Consider the following 25,469-nt stretch of genomic DNA (forward strand, 5'->3'; position numbering starts at 1 on the left):
CAGACCCATAGGCATTTTTTTTTTTAAATATATAATCTTTTGTGTTTGGGTTTCGCTAAACATTAGGACTGTGAGAGTCACCCCAGGTGAAAGGCAGTTCAGTTTTTTACTGTACTGTATTATATGTCTGTGCCACAATTTATTAGTCCATTCAACTACTGATGGGCATTTGAGTTATTTCCAGTTTCTAACTATAATGAATGGTGATGCCACCAATAACTTTGCATGTGTCTTTCATGAACAGCAGCACTTGTTTCTGTTGGGTATATACCTGAAGTAGAACTGCTGGGTAACAGGCTCAGCACGTTTAGCTTTAGTAAATGCCACAAAACAGACTTCTAAAGTAGTTGTACCCATTTATACTCCCATTGGCAATGTATGGGAATTTTAGCTACTCTACAATTTGGGAGGATAATTTCAAACTTCAATGTCCGCACCCCAATTCAGTACTGGAGATTGAACTCAAGGGTGTTCTGCCACTGAGCTACATCTCCAGCTCTTTATAACTTTTATTTGACTCAGGGGCCTGGCTAAGTTGCTGAGGCTGGCCTTGAACTTGTGATCTCCCTGCCTCAGACTCCCAAGTAGCTGGGATTACAGACAGGTGCCACCATGCCCAGTTAATCACTGTTTTTGATACTCCAATTTGGACTACTAATTGCTTTGGGTGAAAGTCAATAGTGTATGTAATATTGTATCCTGCTATTGTTAATAATAAGATGATGACTATGGCCATTCCATCTCTTTCCTTAAAAACTGCATTTAGGCCGGGTGCAGTGGCACATGGCTGTAATTCCAGCAGTGCAGGAGGCTGAGGCAGGAGAATCTCAAATTCAAAGCCAGCATCGGCAACTTAGCAAGGCCTTAAGGAACTCAGTGAGACCCTGTCTCTAAATACAATACAAAAAAGGACTGGGCATGTGGCTCAGTGGTTAAGTGCCTCTGGGTTCAATCCCTGGTACCAAAACAAAAACACAAAAAACAAAAGAAAAAAAACAAAAAACAAAAAACCCTGCATTTAGAAAAGTTAGCAAGAGTAGGCTGTGAGACCCTCTGTTCTGCCTGTTGCTGGATTACCACACCTTGCTGGTGTCATAGGAAAGAAATGGCAGGATGGCTGGGAGGGGGTACACTTCAAGTGCCTGGATATGCACCCTCATGTGAGTTTCTACTGACAACCTTGCCACTAGGCTCTTAGGCTTTACAGTGTCCTCTCAGCCAAACTCTCACTTCAACCTTCCTTAGATTAGTCCTGGGATAATTAATTGAATATTGGCTCATATTGGAACAAAACAAGCAAAACTATCAAACAACCCAACTTTATCATCCATGTGCTAGAAGTACCAACAACAAAAAAAATTTTTTAATTTTTTAAATTTTTGCAGTGCTAGGGATTGAAACTGGGGCCTTGTGCATGCTAGGCAGACACTCTACCACTAAGCCACTTCCCCAGTCCACCAATTTAAGATTTTGAAAGAAAAAATGTTGAATTTAATGACAAACTGTGCCACCATTAATTGCACGCCTATAATTCCAAGGGCTTGGGAGGGTGAGACAGGATTGCAAGTTCAAAGCCAGTCTCAGCAACTTAGCAAGGCCCTAAAAAACTTAGTGAGACCATGTCTCAAAACTAAAAAATATATAAATAAATAATAATAATAAAGGACTGGGGATGTGGCGCAGTGGTTAAGCACACCTGAGTTCAATCCCTGGTATGAAAAAAAAAAATTTCAGGCTCCCTTCCCAATCATTGTTGAAAACTGGGTACTTACAGAGTATTAAATGACTATTATAAGATGCAAAGAGATATATGGTATTTATCATAGCAGCTGGATCACCTGGAGCAGGAAAAGGACCTGGCCCCTGATAAAGGGCTTATCCTTAAATTCACAGATTTGCATTTTAGACTTTCATTTAGAGATAAAGTTAGAAAGTGAAGACTCCAAGCATATATCATCTGACAAAGACAACATATTTTATTCTACCAGGAAGGGTGTCCAGGGCACAGACCATTTACTACAAGATACAAAGAATATAGAAGAAACTGCCTCCACCGAAAGGCAAAAGCAATATATGTCATGAACATTTCCTTGCCTGAGATGGATAGATAAGCACACAACAGAAGGAAAAACACTCAAATTGCACTTTGAGGCAGACCAAGCCCTTTTCCCACAGTAAATTCTTTGTATATACACATCAAAAACAGATCCAACAATCCACTGGGGAAAACCAAGGTCAGTGTGCAGTGTGCAGAATTAGTGGGGGTAGCAGGGCAGCTCTACTAGTGAGGTCTTGACAAAACTTGTCTTCCATGTGATCAGGGAGTTCATTAGCCAGGGGGTCAGGGTTGGGAGGAGCAGGAAAGGACAGCCCTGTTTGAGGGTATTCTAGGTGTGTTTCCTCTGTCCCTACTCCATGCTGCCTTGACAGATGGCAGTTTCTTACCCCTGTGAGTTGTCATACCTGCTCTTCTGAGAGATAGGAGTGATGACCCTTGCATGAAGATTCCTCTTGCACACAGTTTTCTACTCTGTGCTCATCAGCTAAATGCTACTGGACCTTCTGCTGGACTATGGCCAATGGAGGTAGCCAGCACTCTGTGGGGTTCAGAATGCTGGAGAGACAAGGCTTGTTGGGTACTCCAAAGGGAAGTAATGGGGTTGTCAGTGTTAGGGAACAGTTTTCCAAAACTGTGCAAGAAGAGCAGGGGCTAGGGCTGCAGCTCAGTGGCAGAGAGCTTTCCTTGCATGTGTGAGGCACTGGGTTTGATCTTCAGCACCACATAAAAATAACTAAATAAAATAAAGGTATTCCATCCATCTATAATTAAAAATAAAAGAAGAAGGTGAGAACACTGGTCTGGAAGTTAGAATACTAAGGGCTAAGTCTGCTCTCTGGTGTTAGGTAAGTCCCTGAACCTTGGGGCTGATTCTTCATGGCTACAGGTAATAACCTTTGCTTTCTCTACCCCACTGAATTGTAGCTGTGGGAGTAGATAATGGGCCAAAAGAGTTCTGTACAGTGTATGAGTTAATAATAAAAAACAACTACAAAATTGCCAATGTAATTTTCATCATCATCATCATCGACATCTTAAATGAGACTATACTTTTGTTTCAGCTGCCAGGAAATAAGCTTGTCTTTCTCACTGATGAAAAATAGAATTGTTTATACAGAGCCTTTGCTTATCAGACTTACAAATCAGTCCTTCCCCTTGGGCACTGGAAAACTAAATGGAAAATCTATCATGGAATGATATCTCAGAAACCACCCACAGCGAGTTAAATCAATCAATTTACTTTTTTTAAAGAAGTGCTTGACTTTATTTTTGGTAAAGAAACATACACAGACACCTGTATGTACATGTATGTCCACAGTAAAAGTAAGCAAAAAGGGAAAAGGGACATCAGAGTTCTGAAATCTAACTAATCTTTCTTAAGAGTATTCTCCATGGGGGCTGGAGATACAGAGCAACTTGCGTTATTCAATTTGGCTTTAGTCAGCAAAAGATGAAATACATTATTTAGCAAAGAAATGGAAGAAACATTTGGTCTCAGAGATGCTTGGTATAGTTTTCACATAATTATTTTGGTGGAAAATTGCTAAAGGAGCTTTTCTTCTTTTTTTTTTTTTGTTTTGTTTTTTTTGTTCCTCAAGGGTAATTCATTGTTTGTGGGGACTTCAATGGAACAATCACAGACACAATACAGAACACAAAAGCTTACAAGTTGATTCTAAGTTAACCTTCTCATTTTATAGACAAGGAAAGCACAGTTACCAGAAGGGAAGAATTTGCTCAAGATCATGAAGAGGGGTGGATATTAGCTCTGGATTTGCACTCATCAGTCCAGAGTTCCTTTCCTCTCCATAGGTCTCTTGACATGATTGTAGCACTGCCATTCCAAGACTAGCAGGAGACAGCATGACTTGGGCACTGCCTTGGTTCACTCTACTATTCTCAGGCTCCTCTGCTATTCTACTGGGTGCTTACCAGGGTGCAAGTCCCTAGACAGGCCTAGACACCAAGGGTTGACAGCTGAAAGGACCATCTGTTGTGCTCAATTCACCCAAATGTGTTAACAGCCAAGAGACAGCACAAAGCAGCAGTTAAAGTCTGTGCCTTTCTCCCACTGGACTGTCGTTTTATCACCTGCAGCTGCAGTCATTTGGAGCAGCCTGCTGAGTGCTGCCTCCCTTGGAGCCCTGTCTACTTCTTCAGTGGTGGCCTGCTGTGTCAAAGACGCCCATTCTTGCTCACAGTGCAGGTGGATATCATCAGGCCTTAAAACTCAGGCTGTGCTCAGCGCTCCTGTGCAATCTACTGCTTATTCTTACATTAGCTCCAGAAGTTGAGTTGCTGACCTTCTGTCAAGGTCTATGAGATTTTTCCTTGGTCCCAATTAACAAGATCTGGCTAAGTGTCCTAGACACTCCACTTTGGGAATGACAAATAAGTCATGTATGTCTAGGGGCTCTTGGCCTGCCTATTCCATGAAGAGAAAAGACAGAAAGCGTCACATGATTCAAAGTGCAATCTACTCCCAGCTCTTTTGAACTATCACTCTAATGTAGACTATCAGATAAAAGCATTACAGGACGGAGATTCTAGGTCTTTCATAAACTAGAGCCACAGCCCCTCTCAGAGGCTTTCTTTGCACTCCAGCCCAGGGTGGGTTCCCTGTATCCACTTCTTTGGCACTCAGTCACAGAGGGGAGCTCAAGATAGCACCTGACACAGGCCTCAGGTACTGAAAAGAGGTAAGATGATTTCCAAAAAGAGATTTTTTTTTTTCCTTACAGATCATTTTGGAAGGTGGGTGGTAAATGGGGATTGAACCCAGGGATGCTCTACCACTAAGCTACCTCCCCAGCCCTTTTTATTTTTTGAGACGGAACTAATTTGCTCAGACTGGTTTCAAACTTGAGAATCTCCTGCCTCAGACCCCCATGTAGCTGGGATTACTGTGCCTGGACTCTGCAGAAAATAATTTATATCTTTACACTCTTTCCCATCCTTCTATGGCAGTGGTTCTTACCAGGAGGCAATTTTGACCCCTCCAGGTGCCACTTACAATATCCACAGGCATTTCTGGTTGTCATGACTGGGGGTGCTGATATTAACACCTAGTGAGATGAGGTACAGAGACTACTGCTAATGTCCTCCAGTGCATAGGATAATCCAGTCCACAAAGCAAATAGTGTTGTGACCAAGAAAGCTTGTAATAGAGTAACTAACAAGCAGCAGACAGAACTGTTTCCCTCTTATTGGTGATGATAGCAAATAGTGAAATATCTGACATAAGTGTTGAAGAGAGGACAAAGATTTACTCAGGACCCAAATAACCATAAATTGACATTACCAAAGGCACAGACTCCTGCTTTGGGTTTCAGTCAGAAATATACTAGATGACAAGGTGGCAGCCCCAGAACAGCAGGGTAGACAGCAAAGAGTGCTCTCTACTGTTGACCTCCAATCACAGGGTGGCTGTTGAAAGGAGGAGGCAGAGGCACCCAAAATCTAAAGGCAGCTCAGCTGCCCAGCATGGCAAACTGAGTCACAACAAGAAGAAACTGTTCATATAGCATGCCCAGTACCTCTCTGCCTGGTCCTGGGCTAACACTGGGGGCACAGAGGTATGACAAAGTAGCTGTCCTTGAGGAGCTCCTAGTCTAGTGGAGACACGTAGTAGTAAACAATTACTGACATTTGCCTTTGGGTAGGCTGATCTAACTTCCATTTCCCCTTAAAAATTCTTCTGGGAAGGGAGAAAAACAATAAAGTAGAAAATAAAGCAGTGGAGCTACATTGCCGATTAAAATCTATATTGCTATGGCAGCCCCTCTGAGACGGGATCAGCTCCTGGGTTTGCACCAGCTGGGCTTGTGAAGCTTGTAAATAATTAAAAGGTAATTGGAAAGGGAGACCAAAGTATTAAGTGGATTTCTCTCTCTCAGGGCAACCAGGGAGTTTCATTGCTGCCAGTCACATTATCTTTCGGGATTATATTCTTGTTTTTTACTAACACATGCAGCTCCAGATAACCGCTGGAGAAGTAAACTAATTAGGGCTGCTTAAACTGCTTTTATAGGCTTGGAGATTGCAGGGAATGGAGACTTAAAACTTTCGATTGCCTTTTTAAGTAAACCAGCAGTAATAACCCTGCTACCAAGAAGGCAATAAGGCTCTGGAAGGTGAAGGAGGAGGAAGAGAGGGAGGGGAGGAGGAAAAGAGGGAGGGAACAGAAAGGAAGGGGGAGAGAGGGAGGGAGAGGAAGAGAAAAGGAAAGAGAGAGGGAAGGATGAAAGGAAAGAAACAGAAGCTCAGCATAGGATAACAAGGAGAATTTCACTCTGAAGTCTCAATAAAGTTGCTGATACAGAAACCCCCAAAGACCCATGATCAGGTATCAGCAGGGTCCTGGAAGCAGTTCTCTCCTAGGTCTGTATCCCTAGGGTGATAACACTGGAGTCACACAGATTGGTGGGAACCTTCTAGAGAGCATTTCTGGCTATGCTTCCTGAGGACTGATCTGGCTGGTGAACCCACTCCTATGATAGGATATTAAACCAGGAAGTCAAGTCAGTGCGCTCAAGACTCAGTCATATCATGGTCTACAGTGGGATAGCTATTGGGGTTGGTGAGAAGAGAAGGTAACGGAAGGAGGAAAGAATTGAGTGGGTGCATTTCAATGCAGATGCCCATGTACCCTACAGCTGAACTGTAGAATATGTTCCAACCAAACCAATGGATGCAAATGTCAAACAGCCAATGGGTAAGAAGAATTGTTGACTTTTCCTCTTTCTGGATCATTTCAGTTTCTCCAAAAAAAATCCTATTTACATTCTTAGTCTCTATGAAACTAGACACATCAATAAGAAGCCCCACACTCTAGTATAAATGAAGCCCAAGGCAGCCTATAAGACTGAGAATAAAGCATATTTGAATTTGAAATGACTCCAGAGACCACTTAATTAGAAGAGAGACAAAAATAAGGCAGGACCAAATGTGGATGTGCCAGTCATCTCTATCCTCTTCAATGTGGTTGTCAATTTTCAGACAACTCCTGAACCATTTACCTGAGCAGTAAATGATGCTCATCTTCCTGGACAAGGATGGGTGAGAAAGGATGGGTAACAATGACTAGCATACAGTAAACTCCCAATAAATAAGCCCTGAATCGGAATACTAAAGAGACTGCATAAAGAGACTCACCCCTCTTCTGCATAAAGATGAAGAGGTCATCCAGGAACTCTTTCCTTTCGGGATCACTGTCCAGTTCATACAGCTGCAATCCCAACCCCAAGAGAAAAACAATGAAACATTCCATTTCACTGTAAGAAATCTCATATCAGAGATAACTACAATGCAACTGACTGACCATTCACATCCTTATTAATTGGGGATCAGACACAACCCACTCCAGAACTGCCCCTATCTTTATCACGCAGGACATATTACAGACCTTGGCAAAATCTCGAGAGATCTCTCTTCCCCGACCTCCATCGGCATCATCACTCCAGGCCAAACCACCATTCTAAAGGGGAACAAAACACAATGATGAGAAGGGAATAGGAAGAGAAAGAGTGTGAAGGCAAAGCAATCATTTTTGGGGAAGATGATACCCTTCAGTGTTAGTGCTATCCTGGCTCAGACTAGAAATGACTGCTAGGTGACCACCACCTCCACCACCCTTACAAGAATTTTTTTGTTTTTTACTTTTTTGCTTTCCAATTATAGTTTAAAAGTAAGACAGAGTCAGAAGTATCTCCTCCACTGATGGAGAAGAGTAGGTGTTAATTATAGTTGATAAAGTTGTAAAAAGAGGCCACAAAGGCCCACTGTTCTAAAAACCTTTCATTCTCCAGTTGATCTTCCAGAAGTCATCACCCTGGTATCTCCTGAGCCACAGGTGTGAAGATACTTATACTAGTTTCCTACACAATGCCAATTGTGTAAGATAAAGGGCCAAAAGGAGCAGGGTAAAGACAGAGAGGTTGGAGAGGTTGTGGTCTCTATGCCAAGTCTCAAATCAGAAGCCCTAAGCCTAGTGATGAAAATGCCTTAGTGATATGAGGGTCACCACAGCCTGAACCTGTTCCCAAAGTACAGAGTTAAGAGTCTCTTGGGCACAGTTCACTTTCATTATGAAAATAATGAAAAATCTAAGCCTGATTGCTTGATTAAGTTAAACCAATACCATTCAACTGAACAGGAGAGAGAGTAAACACGCCTATGCTTATACTCTTTAAACTTGCTTCTTACCTTTAATCATTTGCGTAACTCTTACTCTTCAATTCTTTGCAAAAGTGTCTCCCTTCACCCCCAGCTGCACAAAAGACCCCAGGAGCAGTCTCTGTCTATTTGTAGCTTAAAATTTAACAGTAATTTGAAATCATCTATCATCACCACCAGAAGGAAATCTCCTTGAGAACAAAAGCATCTTATTTATCTTTATATCCCAGTGCATAGTACATTGGCACCAACTACACACCTCTTCAAAAAATATATAAACACACATTCCATATGGTACAGCCACAATGTCTCCATGCCAGTGGGGAGTATGAAATCTGTGTAACTTTATTGTTCACTCTTGATCCATGGGCAGGCCAATTGAGGGCCCAGTGGGTGCAACTGGATGCTCTGAACCTGTCACATGCTATCCTTTGTCTCCTATGACCACAGACACATGTGTGAACATCACCCAGATAGTTGGGATACATAAGTGGTAGGGGAGGGGGCCTGTGGGTCTTAGAGCAGAGGTTTCTTGGAAGCATACTCTTTGGACTGCATGGGGATCTAGTTCTAAAACCATGCCAAAAAAATGAGAGCCTGACTGGATTCCAATTTATCCCAGCTCTCCCTTTCATCAAGCTAGCCTGAAAGTAGGAGGCATCATTCAGTTATATTTAGAGGCCATATTTAGTTTTTTCTACTCAAAGTGGGCTCTGAGATGCAAAGCCACTTCCCAATAGCAGCAATTCAGCACACAGAAAGGTAAATCTAACAAAGAAGTGACACCCTGTCAGTTGAAATGAAACAGTCTACACCAAATTATTTCCCTGCTTATTTAGTAAAGTTGTATGGCCAGGAGTGGTGATGCATGCCAGCAGCTCAGGAGGTTGAGGCAGGAGGATCAAGAGTTCAAAATAGGCCTCAACAATGGTGAGGTGCTAAGCAACTCTGTGAGACTCTGTCTCTAAATAAAATACAGAAAATACAGTTGGGGATGTGGCTCACCGGGTGAGTGCCCCTGAGTTCAATCCCTGGTACCAAAAAAAGAAAGAAAAAAAAAAAAAAAAAAGAAGAAGAAGAAAAGAGGGGTGTAAGGAAGGGCTTGGTAAATGCTATCCTACCAGGTGCTCATCAGGTCTGGAGGCACACATTGCCTCCACATTAGAATTGTTCCTATGGCACCTTTAGTTCAGAGAATACAATAAGCAAGATGGAGAAACTCTGTAGCTTGTTTTTTTTTTTTTTTTTTAAACCTCAACTCCAATTGTAATCACGGTCACCACAAATATAGTGTCATCTGGTGGTGACTAGTACAATGAATAATCAAGATGAATTATGCCTGTCAGGTCAGCAAAACCAGACAGTTACATTCCCCCTTTCAAAGGATGCAGTAGGTCACCCTAATGCCCAGTGATTTTGTTTGAGCCAGTAATTCCTGCTGGAAAGTCAATTATCCCAGGAGTCCCCATCAGCTGAAAGACATTTAATGGGGGGATCATTGCTGCTTCTGTTATGTCAGCTGTTTATGGTGGCAGCTCAATTCCCAATTCTGCAGCCACAGATCTGAGGCCAATGTTGTTCATAAGAGGATTCTTTCTCTATAGGTTACCAAGAGATGAAAACCCCAGTTTTTTTGCTAATTACTGTAACTTGCAGACATGCTGAAGGCTCACTCAGAAACTATTTAACACTCAGTTGGATAGAGAGGACAGAATCCACAACCTAGAATCTCAAGACAGGGCTTTCCCAGCAGGACAGGAGTGTGAGAACAAGCATGCCAGTGTGAGCACCATGGAACTATGTGTGAAAATAAACACCCAAGTGTGAGCTCAGTTCGAGAGACAGAGAAGAATGTTTTGGTAGGGTGGGGGCTGGGACTCACTCTCCAGCTCTATCCAAACTGGAAGGGAATCTGAGCACCAGATACAGCTTAGAAATCTGCTTTCCAATAGAATTTTAGCCTAAAAGGCTTCCAACTCAGTGATCAGAGGACAGGAACACAGACCAGAAGAGGACAGAAATGAGACACTGAACTATCTGAGTAATCCCACTGTTTAAGCTGTTTCATAGAAAGGAATTGTCAGTTACTACTGAAAGAAAATGCAAGGAAAACAGTTGACTCAGAGTGGGCATGTTATCTTTAGCCTAGTTCTAATTCAAGGATGGCCCACTGATTTAAAATATTCAGTTGAGGCTGATGAAGAAATGTCTAATATGCAGTAATGTCTTTGTCTTGAGGTATTTAAACTTTGATCCTGCTTCACAGGATTTTCCATTTGAGATGAGTGTAATTCCTGTAGCCTGCCCAACCTTCATAGTTTCGCTGGAATGCCAGTCCCTGCACTCTGCCCACCAGGCAGATTCAACACCTTTCTACTCAAGTTCTGGCTATTTGTACCCTTGTCTCCACTCTTAAAGCATCTATGGGTATCCCCTGCCCCCAGCACATAGAAAGCACTGACATAAATGCTGCAAGACAGGGATGGGTACTCCCAGGACCTTCAACCTCTTAACTCCTCTGTCTCCACTAGTCTCTCCCTCCCCAACTGGGAAGATTATAAGCTTAACCAGTTATTCTTTCGGTTCTCTGATTGACTTCTATAAAAACATGGCTCACTTATACAATTCAAGTTTATGTGCAAGAAGTTTCTTGGCGTATCAGTGGGCTATGGGTGTGACTAACCAGAAAGTTATCAACACCAAAATAATTTTTCTAGGATGCTGAGTATTGGCTGACAGAGGCTACAGTGGTGGAAAAAAGCAGGAAATGGTGGAAGCAGGAGGAGTGTGGAGAAACACATGCAAAAAGAGCTCAACCCTTCTGGGTTCACAAGGGATCCAGGAAGATAGCATTTCAGATGAAGGGTTGCTGCATGCAAGTATACCCTGCTAAGGAACGAGTTCTGTTACCCCATTGGCAGCACACCACAGAATTAAATAACCCAGAAATGCATGTGGGAAGTCGGCAGTAGCCAGAGTGGTCACTTATTGTCATTTACAGCCTCCCCTACTTTAGAACTCTTTAAACATCTTTGATCTCACCAGGAGCTCACAGGAAACTGACAGTTTGTTACCAAATACCCACCCAACACTAGTTTTGGTTTCTATATCTACATTGGACTTATTTTCCCCAGGGAAGTCAAAGCGTTTGCCTTTAAATCCCTCCAGAATGGAAGTGAAAGAAGGTTGGGGGAGAAAGGACAAAGACACTAGTATTTGTGTGCTTTCTGTGTGTTAAGGTCTGGACCAGGAGCCTTAGAAGCTTTTTATTACTTAATTCTGCAAAGTATAGGGGATTATTTAAGAGTTGAGGAAACATTGGTTCAATGCTTCTAAGCAACTAGCCCAGGGCCTTAGGATTTCCAAGTAGCAGCAACAGAATGCATGCCTAGGTCTGTCTGGCTCACTTCGTAACATCTTGCAGCCTCAAGAGTTGAAAGAATAATGGAACAGAGTCTGGGCAGAGAGATTGAGAAGAAGAAAGAAGAGAAAAAAAGTGGGAATAAAATCCTCAGTTCGCCAAAGTCACAGCCCTGGGTGGCTCCCATCAACGGGAGATTCTTTTAATCCTTGATTCATGTCATTGGCATCATTTGGGTATTTCAACCAAATGAAATAACCAAACACAACACATGCCCCTAAGAATTATATGGGGGAAGTGAAATAAGAATTGCTAAACTTTATCCCTAGCTCCAAAACAAACCATCCACCCCATGTAGGATGAGCCCCCATACTCCCCCAGGGGACAGGAGGAGGGAAGGGTAGAGGAAGGGTGAGAGAAGGCAAGGGGCGGAGAGAAAAAAACTGACAGGTAGACGGGGAGATTACACTTCTGAGGGATCCAGAGAAAAATGGCACCCAGCACCCTAGCATGTACATATAAGGTGTTAAAAACAATAAACCCTAAATCTTTTTTAAAATTTTATTGTGGTGCTGGGGATCGAACCCAGGGCCTTGTGCTTGCAAGCTCTATCGACTGAGCTATCTCCCCACCCCCCTAAATCTAACTAACATAACTGCTACTCAAAATTAAAAAATTGTTTCTCTAACATCTCAATCTTAGAAGAAAATGAACAGATTCACTACAGTTGAAAATGTAAAAGCTGCCTGTGAAAGAGGAGCCACCCCCCACCTCTGACCCCTGTGTAAAGCAAAACTAGGGTGACTGGGCAGAAGTTGTCCGGGGAAAAGTTCCAAGTCTACAGATGAAGGCCTTTTCTTAACAATTAGAACTGCCTAGTATTGGAGTGAGCCTTCTCAGGAGGTGAGCAGCTTCCTGTCTCTGGATGATCATCTAACTCGGATGTCACAGTGTGGAATTCAACATGAGACATGGTTGGAGGAGATGATCTCTAGGGGCCCTATCTGCCCTGAGAAGCAAAGATCCGATGACAAATTTATTCAACACAGATTTCCTGAGAACCAACCAAGGAACAGCACTGTGCAAGCTGCTGAGGACAGCACCCCACCCACAAAAATATAGTCCCACCACTAAGAGCTTTACCATAAGTTAGAAAAACAAGGTGAAACATATATAGCATTTGATAATGCTAAGGGACAAGTATGAAAAACACAAAGTGCCTGAGTGGTGGAAGAAAATGCTGGGTGCTCAGAGGTGAAAGTTAAGCTAGCCTTGAAGAATGAGCTGAGGGGAGATTTACAGTTTAAATGAGCATGGAGTAGATGATCGAGGCATGTTTTGGCAGGGAGGATGTAAGGACAGCAAGTCTGAATAGTTAAGGTGGAAACAGTCTGTGAAATGCCTTAAATACCAGGAGGAAATTTAAACTCTGAACTGTGAACAGTGGGGAGGCAGGATGTTTTCTGAACACAAAAGCAAATGATTAAATCAACGTTCTGGATCATTGTTAATGGCCCCTTTATAAATATAAAACACAAATACACATGCACACAGATATCTAGTTAGATGGGAATTGTGAGTCTTTCACTTTTTTTTGTTGATTCATTCATGTACAAACTTTTTGTGGGGGGTAGTTGGGGGGACTAGGGATTGAACCCAGGGCCACTTTACCACTGAGTCACATTTCCAGCCCTTTTGCTAAGGCTGGCCTCGAACTTGCAATCCCCTGCCTCAGTCTTCCAAGTCTTCCAAGGATTAAAGGCATGTGTCACTGTGCCCGGCCATGTATAAACATTTGATCACCTAGGATATATTAGATACTGTGAAAGGTTCTGAGGGGGAAAAAACAAGACAGCTCAGGGCCTCTGACCTCATGGAGCTTACAGTCTAATGGGGGGAGAGAGAGACACTATAAAAAAACTAATTATGGGGGCTGGGGATATAAAACTCAGTAGTAAGTAGGACAGCTACTTAAAGCCTATGCAAGGTTTTGGGTTTATTCCCAGCATCACAAAACAAAACAAAACAAAACAAAAAAACACACACACAGTGTGTTAAAAAACCAACAGAACAAAAATTATGTTTGTGCTATTTTTTATTTAAAATTTGTTATTTTTTCTAGATTAATTTTTGACCCCTGTGTTAAAAACCTACCATTTGCTCTCCCTATTCCCCAACAAAGATTTGCATTTGGATGTCACTGAAAGGATGGAATAATTTATAGAAATGACCCCTTCATGATATTTAGGCTTTCAAGTAAGAGATTAGTCTGTTTCTTTATTTAATAAAATGTGTTTTAATCCCTCAGCAGTGATTTACAATGCTTCTGTAAATAGCACTGAAAACTTGAGGAAAAGCCAGTACTGAACTGGGTGGCTGTGCCCACAATGAGAATCTGGGTTTAGCAGGAGGAGGAGAACCAGGGACAAATGACTGTCATAAGAGGCAGCCAAGTCAGGAAATCAATTGGATTTGGACTAAAGGGATGAAAGAGAGAAGGAAAGGTGATTCTGAATTTCTATAGTGAACAAAACATATTCTATGCAAACAGAAGATGGGCAGGGGATCAAGCAGGAAGTCTCAGAGAACTAATGAAAACAGACCACTGCCTAGGCGATGAGGTCACAAAATCCAGCTCAGGAGAAAGCCAGGTTAAGGTAGCAAGCAGGAGCAGAAGACAAAGACTTACTGCCAAACTTCTGTTGTGAAGAATGTAAATTCTCCTGACCCAAGAAGGCTACCCTGGGCCTTTCCTTTTACTGAGACTAGGGGAAGGAGGGGACCCAACCAGACCACGCCTTTAAGATCTTAGGAGCCAGCACTGCATTCCTTAGAGCTGTACCTCCCCAGAGACAGGAGCCTGACTTTAAAAGCAATTAAGTATCTAGGCTATTTTAGGATTACTTCTTGACCACCTGGAATATCTTATTAAAGCACAGCTCAGATGTCCAAAGCAATTTTAGTTCCCATTCCTCACTCCTACCCAAGGCAAAAGTTAACTCTTTCCTCGGGGTTAAGTACAGGGCTAAGCTACCAATTCTTCACTTGGGTTCCCCACTCTGAAACCTCTAAGAAATGATCCTATCCTTAAACACCACTGAGCACACTGACAACTTTAAAAATGGATATTCTTGAGTGTTTTCTGAAGACACAGAGTGGTAATGTGTTTCCTTTTTTTTTTTTTTTTTTTTTTTTGGGTACTATCTATTATCTGATAGATATGAACCCCAAAGTCAAGGATTTAGGCTGATTTCTAGGACCTGAAACTCAAAGTAGTCATTAGCAAAAATTACTAGACTTCAAAGGGGCTGATCACAAGCTCCCAGATTCTAATTAATTGCTCTGAAATACAGACTGTAACCAAAGTGTTTGAGCTGAATATGGAGGTGGTTCTTAGTGATTTAGGAAAAAACAAAACTAAAAAATCCTCAACACATAAACTACCTTACCTTTGACTAGATCTGTAGCTCTGTAAACATGATTTATGTTCTACATCTGTGACTGCTTTGGTTGGTGACCTAGCTGGTGATGTTGTAATATTAATAGTCCAATTGCTAGATTTTGGTGTGAAGAAAAGAAAAACATTCTTTGCCCTTCCACTAGTTTCAACAAATTTCAGGAGGTAATGAGACATGAGGGTAATGGGCAGGGTGACAGAAGAATCCTAAAGGAGAGGGGAGCCCCAGGAAGTAAAACAGATACTGTTATAAGCAACACTGTTGGACTACAAAACCTTTCTGATAAGATCAGGATTACTGCTCTTAACTAAATCACTCAGGACTTGGAAGCACTAGAGTTATAATTATCAGATGCACACCTTCCGCTGTCAGGTAACTTTAGGAGGAACCAGAAAGAGCCTGCCTAACTCTTAGTAGCAACAAGGATCAATTCAAATTCGGTGGCTTGGAAAAAAGAGCTAAGGGATACTTTTCTGATGAAGCAATAGAAAGGGGATAGGGTGGGGGAGTGGGGAGTGGAAAGTCCTGTCTTCCATTTAGGTACATATTCACTCCTCCAGGCAATCAAGAAGACTGCTGAAATGGGGTAGTTTTACCAAAGGAGGGAGAAAAACTAAAATGTAACACTGGTAAAGAGAAAACCCTGATACCAAGGGATGAAATGGCCCAGCCAAGTCCAAGTCTAAGAGCCACAGAGCAAAGTCCTACCTCCTTTTCTCTGTGGAATCTGGCACTATGGATTCCTGTAACCCCAGACTGCAACTTGTACTTCCACAGTGGTTGCTGATATGCATTCATACCACAGAACTCAACTCAGAGTCAGAGCTGGAAAGCCTAGTAGGAGAGCACCTATCTGGTGTCACAGCAGAGAAAACGGACCTGAAGAGGTTAGGAAACTGACCAAAAATCACTGCTCCACAAATATTTCATAGAACTATTTTTCAAGTTACATGATTTAAATGCATAAGAAAAAAATTTTTTTATTTTATTTACTTAAATTTCTGGTACCAGGGAACTGAACCCAGAGGTGCTTTACCACTGGGCTACATTCCAGCTCCCCACTTTTTAATTTTTTTTAATTTGTTCTAGTTATACATGACAGAATGCATTTATGCATTTTGGTAAATCATACATGAATGGAGTATAATTTCTAATTTTTCTGATTGTACATATTGTAGGATCACATCAGTAATGCAGAAGTCCCTTTTTATTTTGAGACAGAGCCCTGTTAGTTGCTTAGGGCCTTGCAAAGTTGTTGAGGCTGGCCTCAAACTGGCAATCCTCCTGCATCAGGCTCCCTAGTCACTGGGATTATAGGTGTGTGCCACCATGTCCGGGCCATACACAGACTTTCAGAACTTCCTCCAGGGTACCTACCCAGCCCATACGTCCCTTTCAGGATATTATGGTGTGAGCATTCCTGTTTTGATAGTGGCTATCCCTGTGCTGTCTGCCACTTTTACTAGATTGATTCTCTTTCACACAGAGATGGTGACTGACTCCTCTGTGAGGCTCGTGTACCCAGCATAAGCCTGGCAGATGGTGGGCTCAAATAAGTATTGGTATCCAAAGAACAAGTTAATAGTAATAAACTTAGGAGAAATCAATATAATCTAAGTGATGAATCAGAACACATTTAAAAGAAGGCTGATTTCAAGTCCTAAGCTACGGGAACTTAGAAGGCAGTATAATCCATTTCCAAAAGAGATTTTGTTTTTTGGCTACTAGGGACTGAACCCAGGGGTGCTCTACAACTGAGCCACATCCCCAGTCCTTTTCTATTTTTTATTTTGAGACAGGGTCTTGCTAAATTGTTTAAGGCCTCAAAGTTGCTGAGGCTGGTTCAGAACTTGTGATCCTCCTACCTCAGCCTCCCAAGTTGCTGGGATTATAGGCATGTGCCACCATGACCAGCTCCCCTAAATAGAGTTTAAGTTTAAGATCTAAGAGGTAAAACTGAGTGTACATCAAAAAAGGAGCTGATCATTCATATATATGTAAAATTAGCAAAGCTTCAAAGAATGATAGGCACTATTCTAGCATTTTATGTATATGAAACACTAAATACTCCCAGCACAATGCTCGGAGGCAGGTACTATTGCCATTTTTGAGATGAGAAAATCAAGGCAAAAGGAAGTTGAGTGGTAGAGTGTAGTGGGCACACCTATCATTCCAGGGACTTGGGAGACAAAGGCAGGAGAATAGCAAGTTCAAGGCCAGTCTCAACAATTTAGAGAGGCCCTAAACAACTTAGCAAGACCCTGTCTCAAAAAATAAAAAGGGCTGGGGATGTAGTTCAGTTGGGTTAAATTCCCAATACCAAAAAAGGAGGGAAAAAAAAAAAAGTTGAGTGACTTGAAGAAGGTTATAAATGACCAAAGGGTACAGTTCACAACTGCAGTGCAGTTTTAAGTTCCTGATTGAACAGCCTCACTTTCTCAGTCTCCTCCTGATGTAATTCTGCTCTAATAAATCTATTCTAAGGAAATAAGTAGAAATATGGTACAATCTTATTTGTAAGAGCAAAGAATTCGAAAGGGCCTAAATGTCTGACATTAAGGGACCAAGCAATATGCAAAGGCACTATCTATATGACAGAATGTTATACGGTCATTAAAACTGCTTTTTAAAAACATCTGATCCTGGGTTGGGGTTGTAGCTTAGTGGTTGAGCATTTGCCTAGTAGGTGTGAGACACTGGGTTCAATTCTCAGCATCATATAAAAAAATAAATAAATAAAATAAAGATATTATATCCATCTACAACTAATATATATATATATATATACATATATATATATATATGCAAGAATCACAGGTCAAATTGAAAGACAAAGAAATATTCAAAAACACAGACAAAGTCCTATGAAAAGAATAAGAAATGGTCAAAAGCTGAAAGCAGGCAATTTATAAAACAGATATAACAATCCCCAACACCACACACACACACACACAAAACATATAAAAGGTATATAAACATACGAAAAGACAGTTAAAATAAGAACTAGAAGGATATGGTGGCACAGGCTTATAATCCTAGCTACTTAAGAGGTTAAAGCAGGGGGATACCAAGTTCCAAGCCAGCCTGTGTGATTTAGGCCCTGGGTTTAATCCCCAGTATCACCAAAAAACAAAACAAAACAAAACAAAAAAAACTGATAACAACAAGTTGGGTTGGGGAAACACATTCTAGTAGCAAATAATATATTTGAGGGTAATCTAGCAGTAAATATTGTATATAAAAAGTTAATATGTATACATAGCCAACATACCTAATACAATCCCCTAAATAACCTATCCCACTGCAGAAATGCATATACCAGTGCATAGAATTATATAGTGTATACAAAGAATCTGTATTTATGCTAAACACACAAAAAGCACAAGTACACTCAAGTTCACACATTCTGTTACTATACACTTAGGTAAACACAGAGAAACAGCCCAATAAGTGTCTCACTCCTAATTTTGCTCACCTCTGGAGAGGATGGGATGGGAAGACACAGTGTAGGTAATACAATGTTGAAATGTTTTTTTAAACTATGTTTGTACTCTAAATTTTTCTATATTTCGATTTTTTATAAATGCTTGAAAAGTTTGAGATAATTAATTATAAAAACCCAAATAAGGGCTAGGGATGTAGTTCAGTGGTAGAGCTCTGGCTCAGTATGTGTGAGACCCTAGGTTCAATCTCTGGGTTTAAAAAAAAAAAAAAGAAAGAAAGAAAGGAAAAGAAAAACTAGATAAAATGTAAGAGTCTCCACCTCCTACACATATATCTAAACATGAAAACAAAGAAAGCAGGGTCCATAGTGTCAGAAACAAAAAGGAAGAAGTCAGTGAGCAAGCATCAAAGCTGAAGAGCTCAAGGGAGAATGACACTCAGCTTAGGGCTGAGGAGTACAGATTAAGTCACACACACACACCCATCCCAGGAGAGAAGTCCAGGTTGCAAATCTCCTGCATGTCAGGAACCAGAACTGAAATAACTACATTTAAGCCAGAGGCCTTGAAAGACTAATTCCATTACCACCTCAGAAAAACTGCCCACCAACCCAGAGAAGCAGCAAGGAACCTTGTCATCTGCCAGGGAATTTATGGGAAAAAAGTGTCCATAGAAACTCATGCTTTCATTAGGCACAGATGTAGACTTCAAATTTACATCATCCAAACGAGTGCAACCAGCCACGGAGCCCCAGAAGAAAGAAAAAATTCCCCTTAGAAGTACTTCCATGGAAACAAATCCCCACTCAAAATGAGAAAAACAAATCCCACAAGAGAAAATAAACCATTATACAGGAGACTGATAGGATAGATAAAGAGTTTGCACCTGAAGAATTAAGAGAAAATAAGATTAATTTAAAGGCATCTTTTGAATAGTCACGTTTAAAAGTGGTGAAAAAAAGCAGTGCAAAGGACACACACCTTTGTTGCCTTTTGTTTGTTTAAAATTTTCGTAATAAAAAATTTTAGTAAATTTCACAATATAAAGTTTAAAAAGCTAAAAATGTTCAAAGAGCTAAAGGAAGGAATAGAAATCACAAGGTAAGAACAGACAAAATTTTAAATATCCCTCCAAAATTTATAAACAAACAAGATAATTGAGATAAAAATTTAAAGAGTAGTAAAGTAGAGCAGATAGAGCTGAAGAGGGAATTAGAAACTGGAAAACTGAATGTGAATGCAGAATGCCATAAGAGACAAGGTTATTTAAAAAAAAAAAAAAAAAAAAAAAAAAGATACCTAGAAGACTTCGTGAGAAGGCTCCCATACTCCTATTAGAATACTGGTTCAGGGCTGGAGTTATGGCTCAGTGGTAGAGCACTTGCCTAGCATATGTGAGGCACTGGGTTTGATTCTCAGCACCACATAAAAATAAACAAACAAAATAAAGGTATTGTGTTCATCTACAACTAAAAAATACTAAAAAAAAAAAAAAAAAAAAAAAAAAAAAAATACTGGTCCAAAAAATAAAAAAATAAAGCCCAAGTGAGGGGCAATGGGGGAACATGATGACAACACACAAATAAGGCTGAAAGGGCATACAAAGACCCAAGTTAAAAAAAAAAAAAATGGTGGTAGGAAAAAAAAAAAAGCCCCAAGCGGAATAAATAAAGTTCAAATTTAGAATACAGTCATGAAGGTACAAAATAGCAGTCACGTAGGGCATGGTTACATGTCTATAATCCCAGCAACTCAGAAGGGTGAGGTAGGAAGATGGCAAGTTTGAGGCCAGCATCAGCAACTTAGAGGGGCCCTAAGCAATTTAGTGAGACCATGTCTCAAAACATAAATAAATAGAGCTGCAGATGTAGCTCAATGGCAATACAGTCCTGGGTTTAATATTCAGCACCCCCAAGCCCCTCACCCCACCAAAAAAGAGTAATCAATAAAAACACATGTAGCCTGAGCTAATTGGGAGGCTGAGGCAGGAAAATTGTTTGAGCCCAGAAGTGGTAGACCAGCTGGGCAACACAGTAAGATCCTATCACAAAACAAACCTTTAATCCCAGGAATTGGGGAATATGAGGCAGGAAGATTGCAAGTTTAAGGCCAGTCTCAGCAACTAAGAAGCCCTAAGCAACCAAGTGATACCCTGTCTCAAAATAAAAATAGGAGGATGCGGTTGTGGCTCAGTAGTAGAGTAAGCACCTAGCATGTATGAGGCACTGGGTTCTATTCTCAGCACCACCAAAAATAAAAAAAATATAAAATAAAGGTATTTGTATCCATCTACATCTTAAAAAAAGTTAAAATTAATAAATAAAAAGGGTCGAGGATGTGGTTCAGTGGTTAAGTACTCCTGCGTTCAATTCCCAGTCCCAAAACAAAAACAAAACAAACCCCAAAAAACCCAACCCAGTAAAAGAACTAAAATAGAAAGCCTAACTTCCAAAACAGTAGAAGAGACACTGAATAAATCTCTTAATCAAAATCAAAAGGCAGAAAGAAAATAAAAGTAAAGAAAAAGTATGAATAAATTGAAATAAGAGGACAGAAATAGATAATCCAAATGTATCATCAATCCCAATAACCAAATAAATTAAATTAACCAAATAAATACTAATCAAAAGAAAGTAAGTCTTACATTGGAATATTTTAATTCACCTTTCTTTGATCACACAAAGAAAACTTAAGGTAAAGAAGACTTTAAACAGAAATCAGTACACATGATTCATTATATACAACATTGCCTCTAACAAATAGCAAATATGCACTCTTTCCAAATACATTTGGATCATTTATTGAGACTAATTCTACACAAGGTCAAAACAAAAGATTGTCTTAAATTCCAGAGAATCAGAAGTAGGCCAGTTCTCTAACAATGTAATAATATTAGAAAAAAGATAAAACACACATTGGAAACCAAACACCACTTCTAAACAACCAACCCATGGGCTAAAGAACCAATCACAACTGAAATCAGGAAGTGTTTAATAATAACCGACAATGAAAGCATTACACATGAAAACTTGTGAGATATCTAGATCTAGAGAAAAATCCCACAGCCTCAAATACATTTACTAAGTTACAAGAATTTCAGAAAATATGCTAAACATCCAACCCAAATGGCTTAAAGATAGAACAAATAAATACAAGAAAAACTAAGGAAGAAATCTAAATATCAGTGGATCATATCAAAATCAATATCCAGGTTGTGTTGACACACTACAGTTTTATACAATGTTGCCATGGGAAAAATCAGACAAAATGTATGAAAGTGATCATTTTGTATTATTTCTTACAACTCCATGTGAATCTACAATTATCTCAATAAAATTTTCAACTAATGAAGAAAAGAATGTGTGGGCTGGGGTTGTGGCTCAGTGGTAGTACATTTGCCTATTACGAGTGAGGCACTGGGTTCAATCCCCAGCACCACGTAAAACTAAATAAGCCAAATAAAGGCACTGTATTCATTGGGGAAAAAAAAAAAAATGTGGTCAAAATCCAAAAACTAACATTATTAAAGGGGCTGGTGAAGAAATGGGAGCAGTGAGTACTGGTATGTTCATTGCTGGTGGGAAAGCAAAATGATGTAGTCACTTTGAAAGAGTGTGGTTGTTTCTTACAAAACTAAAAATATTCTTACCATACTATCCTGCAATTGCACTTTTTAATATTTACCCAAACTGAAACCTATGTCCACAGAGAAATCTGCATATGGACATTGATAGCAGCTTTATTTATAAGTTGCCAAAACTTGGAAGCAAGCAAGACATCCTTCAATAGGTGAGTGGATAAACTGTGGTACACAATGAAATATTATTCAATGTGGAAATCAGCTATGAAGTCATGAAAAGACATGAAAGAACACTAAATGCATATTACTAAGTGAAAAACATTAATCTGAAAAGGCTACATGCTAAATGATACTAACCATACAACATTCAGGAAAGAGCAAAACCATGAAGACAGTAGAAGGATCAGTGGTTGTCAGAGATTAGTGGTAAGAGAGGGATAAATAAGTGGAGTACAGAGGATTTTTAGGGCTGTAAAGCTGCTCTGTATGATACCATAATAGTGGATACATGTCATCACACATTTGTCAAAATCCACAGACTGTACAATAAAAGTGCACCTTAGTGTAAACTATGGACTCTGAATGATAATAATGGATCACTGTAGGCTTATCAATTGTAAAAAATGTGTCCTCTGGTGCAGGATTTTGAAGGTGTGTATGTGTGGGGGAGGACAGTATGTGGGAAACCAGTTTACCTTCTGTTCAATTTTGCTGTGAACCTAAAACTGCTCTAAAAAAATGTGTTTTTTAAAAATATGAAATGAAGTCACTCACATTAAAAAAACAGTAAATGAAAGTGAGACAAAGAAAAGAAATATTAATTGAGTGCCTACTATGTACCATTACTGTACAATGACAAGCAAATCAAATTGTGTCCCTGTTCTCTTGGAGCTTACCATCTAGTCTAGGAATCAAACAACCACACACACAAATGTAAAATAATAATGCTCAATGAAAGCATATAAAGGTAGAATCTGATTTACATTGAGACAAAGCTTCTGAGGAAGTAACCAATAAAGGTAATCCAGCATATGCAAAAGTGAGGGTGATTAAAGTACAGCAATAAGTCAGGAGATTGACAATGATAAGGCTAGACAAGTAGAGAGGGCCAGATCATGAAGATTTTGGATTTTATAATTAGAGCAACAGATGTCATACTTGGAGGGCATTAAAAGAGTGATTATTTGTTTTTTAGATCCCTCTAGCTACTGTGTACAGAATGGATTAGAATTTGGGGACACAGAAATTTGTTGAGAGCTACAGCAGTAGGAAAGTGGCTTGGATTGGGTAGGTTATGCTGGAGAAGAGAAGCAGCAAGATTCTAAATATCCAGATAATTTTTGGTGATGGCCAGACACAAGGAGTGACAAAGTAGGAGATATGAAAGATCAACTCCAAGGTTTTTTGGTATAATTGACTAAGTGGATAAAAATGTCATTTACTGAGAAGGGAAATAGAGAAGGAAATGATGTGGAGGAGCTTAGAAATCAAGAGTTCAGTTTTACACATATTAAACTTGAGATGTGATTAAAATATTCTAAATGGAAATTCCAAGCAAGTTGCTGGGAATATGTGCATTGAGCTCAGACTAGAAATGTGAACCCCCCCCAAAAAATATATATATATATATGTGTGTATATATATATATACACACACACACATAGGAATCACTGGCTTGTAGGCAGTTTTTAAAGCCACAAAAATAAAAGAGGCAGGGAATACAGAGAAGAGGACTTAGGCTTAAATTCTGAGGAACTTAAGTTTTAGAAGTCAAGATAGAACAGAAAGCATAAGAGAGATAAGGAAAATACGCAGAAAGAAGCCAGTATTTCAAGGAAGAAGTGGTCTATTATATTCAACAAAGCCGAGAAATCAAGAGTATGGGCAGTCTTGGCTAAGTAACATGGTAGTCATTAGAAATCCAAACAATTTAAGGGACAGGGTTCAGACTGGAGTGTGTTGAGGAGTGAGCAGGAGGTGGTAAAAGAGAACTAAGGAGTACAAACAATTCTTTGGAGAAGCTTTGCTGCAGGGAGGGGGTAGGCAGGAATACCTGGGGGAGAGGAGTAGTAGAAGGAAAATTCTTTAAACATGATCTCTCATTCCTTGTTAGTAACTGAATAAGGGCTATTTTAAGACTGAAAAAGAGTTTTAAATTTTTTATAGCTGGGAGATAGATGAGTACAAATGTGTAGATGTCAGAAGAGCATGAGTTCAAAGAATCAGGAAATTGAGGGGTTCACTGATGGAACAAGTTCCTGAAAATCTAGGAGAGGATGGGTTCCAGGACATGAATAGAGGGATTAAAGAGTGATAAGAACTGAGTTTAATCAGTGATCATGTACTTATAAGGATTTAACATCTATAAAGCTTACTTCTACCTAAAGAGAAAATATGCACATCTCCTTATCCTAATATGGAAAGCAGCAGCTTCAAAAGTACAATGGTTTATGCTCCCACAATGCTGAAAGGTTTCAGAGACCTGATCTCTGTATAGTGTACACATTTTACAAAAAACTTTCATACTATTTTTCTTTCATGTTTGTAATATCTTAAAATAGCTTCCTGAAGATGGTGGAAAAGAATTATCATCCTCTGGAATAAATGGATGCATAGGTTGAAAGAGGAAAGTTAGGAGACTAGAACTTTTTTTTTTTTTTTTTTTAATATTTTTTAGTTGTAGATAGACACAATACCTTTTATTTATTTATATTTTTTAATGTGGTGCTGAGGATCAAACCCAGTGCCTCACACGTGCCAGGCAAGTGATCTATCATTGAGTCACAAACCCAGGCCAGGTTAGGGCATTTGTCCAAAGTACTTGTCCAGTAAGCAAGTGGTAGAGCTAAATATCTAAATCCACATTCTGTGCCTCCCAAACCAAAGTTGAGTCAATTATTAAATCTGTTACTAAGTAACAAGTCTGCCAAGTAACTGTGACTTAATCTTTTGGGGTTAATGTCTAGAAAGGCAACCAAGCTCTCTCACAAATCACCACAGATGTCATGGGGTACTGGGCTGGAAGAACCCCTGCTTAGAGTCAAGTAAGAGATCTCAAGTTCTTAGACTCAGTCCTCTCCCAGGTAGCAGTGCGTTCACTCAGATGATTTCAGAAGGAGATCACCAACAACCCATACACTGAAAATAGAAGTGAAGAAAACTCTAGAATGATAAACTCCTCAGTTACTGAGACTGAAACACAAAGGAGCTAAGTCTAGAGCAGTGTCTGTGAAAAGCATAGCATATGCTTTTTTTTCCAGTGACACAATCTAGAGGTTTTCTCAACCTAGACATTTTATACTGGGAAATACTTTTCTTTGTGTGGGGAACCAGACTGTGCACTGTAGAACATTTAGCAGTATCTCTGGCCTCTATCCACTAGATGCTATTAGCA

The 25,469-nt window shown here is 40.0% G+C and overlaps 1 protein-coding gene across 6 annotated transcripts in view; it reads right to left on the minus strand.

The window, feature by feature from the left end:
* Arid3b (AT-rich interaction domain 3B) overlaps positions 1-25,469 on the minus strand; it is a 48,108-nt gene that overhangs the window by 14,775 nt on the left and 7,864 nt on the right. For all 6 annotated transcript variants that reach the window (XM_047542245.1, XM_047542243.1, XM_047542244.1 and 3 more), the window contains exons 3-4: positions 7,464-7,535; positions 7,214-7,286 (exon numbers count right to left, since the gene is read on the minus strand). In XM_047542245.1, coding sequence (XP_047398201.1) covers positions 7,214-7,286; positions 7,464-7,535 — 145 coding nt within the window. The remainder of the gene's footprint in view (positions 1-7,213; positions 7,287-7,463; positions 7,536-25,469) is intronic.

This window comes from Sciurus carolinensis, chromosome 2 (genome assembly GCF_902686445.1).
Source record: "Sciurus carolinensis chromosome 2, mSciCar1.2, whole genome shotgun sequence".
In the NCBI taxonomy this organism is placed as follows: domain Eukaryota; kingdom Metazoa; phylum Chordata; class Mammalia; order Rodentia; family Sciuridae; genus Sciurus; species Sciurus carolinensis.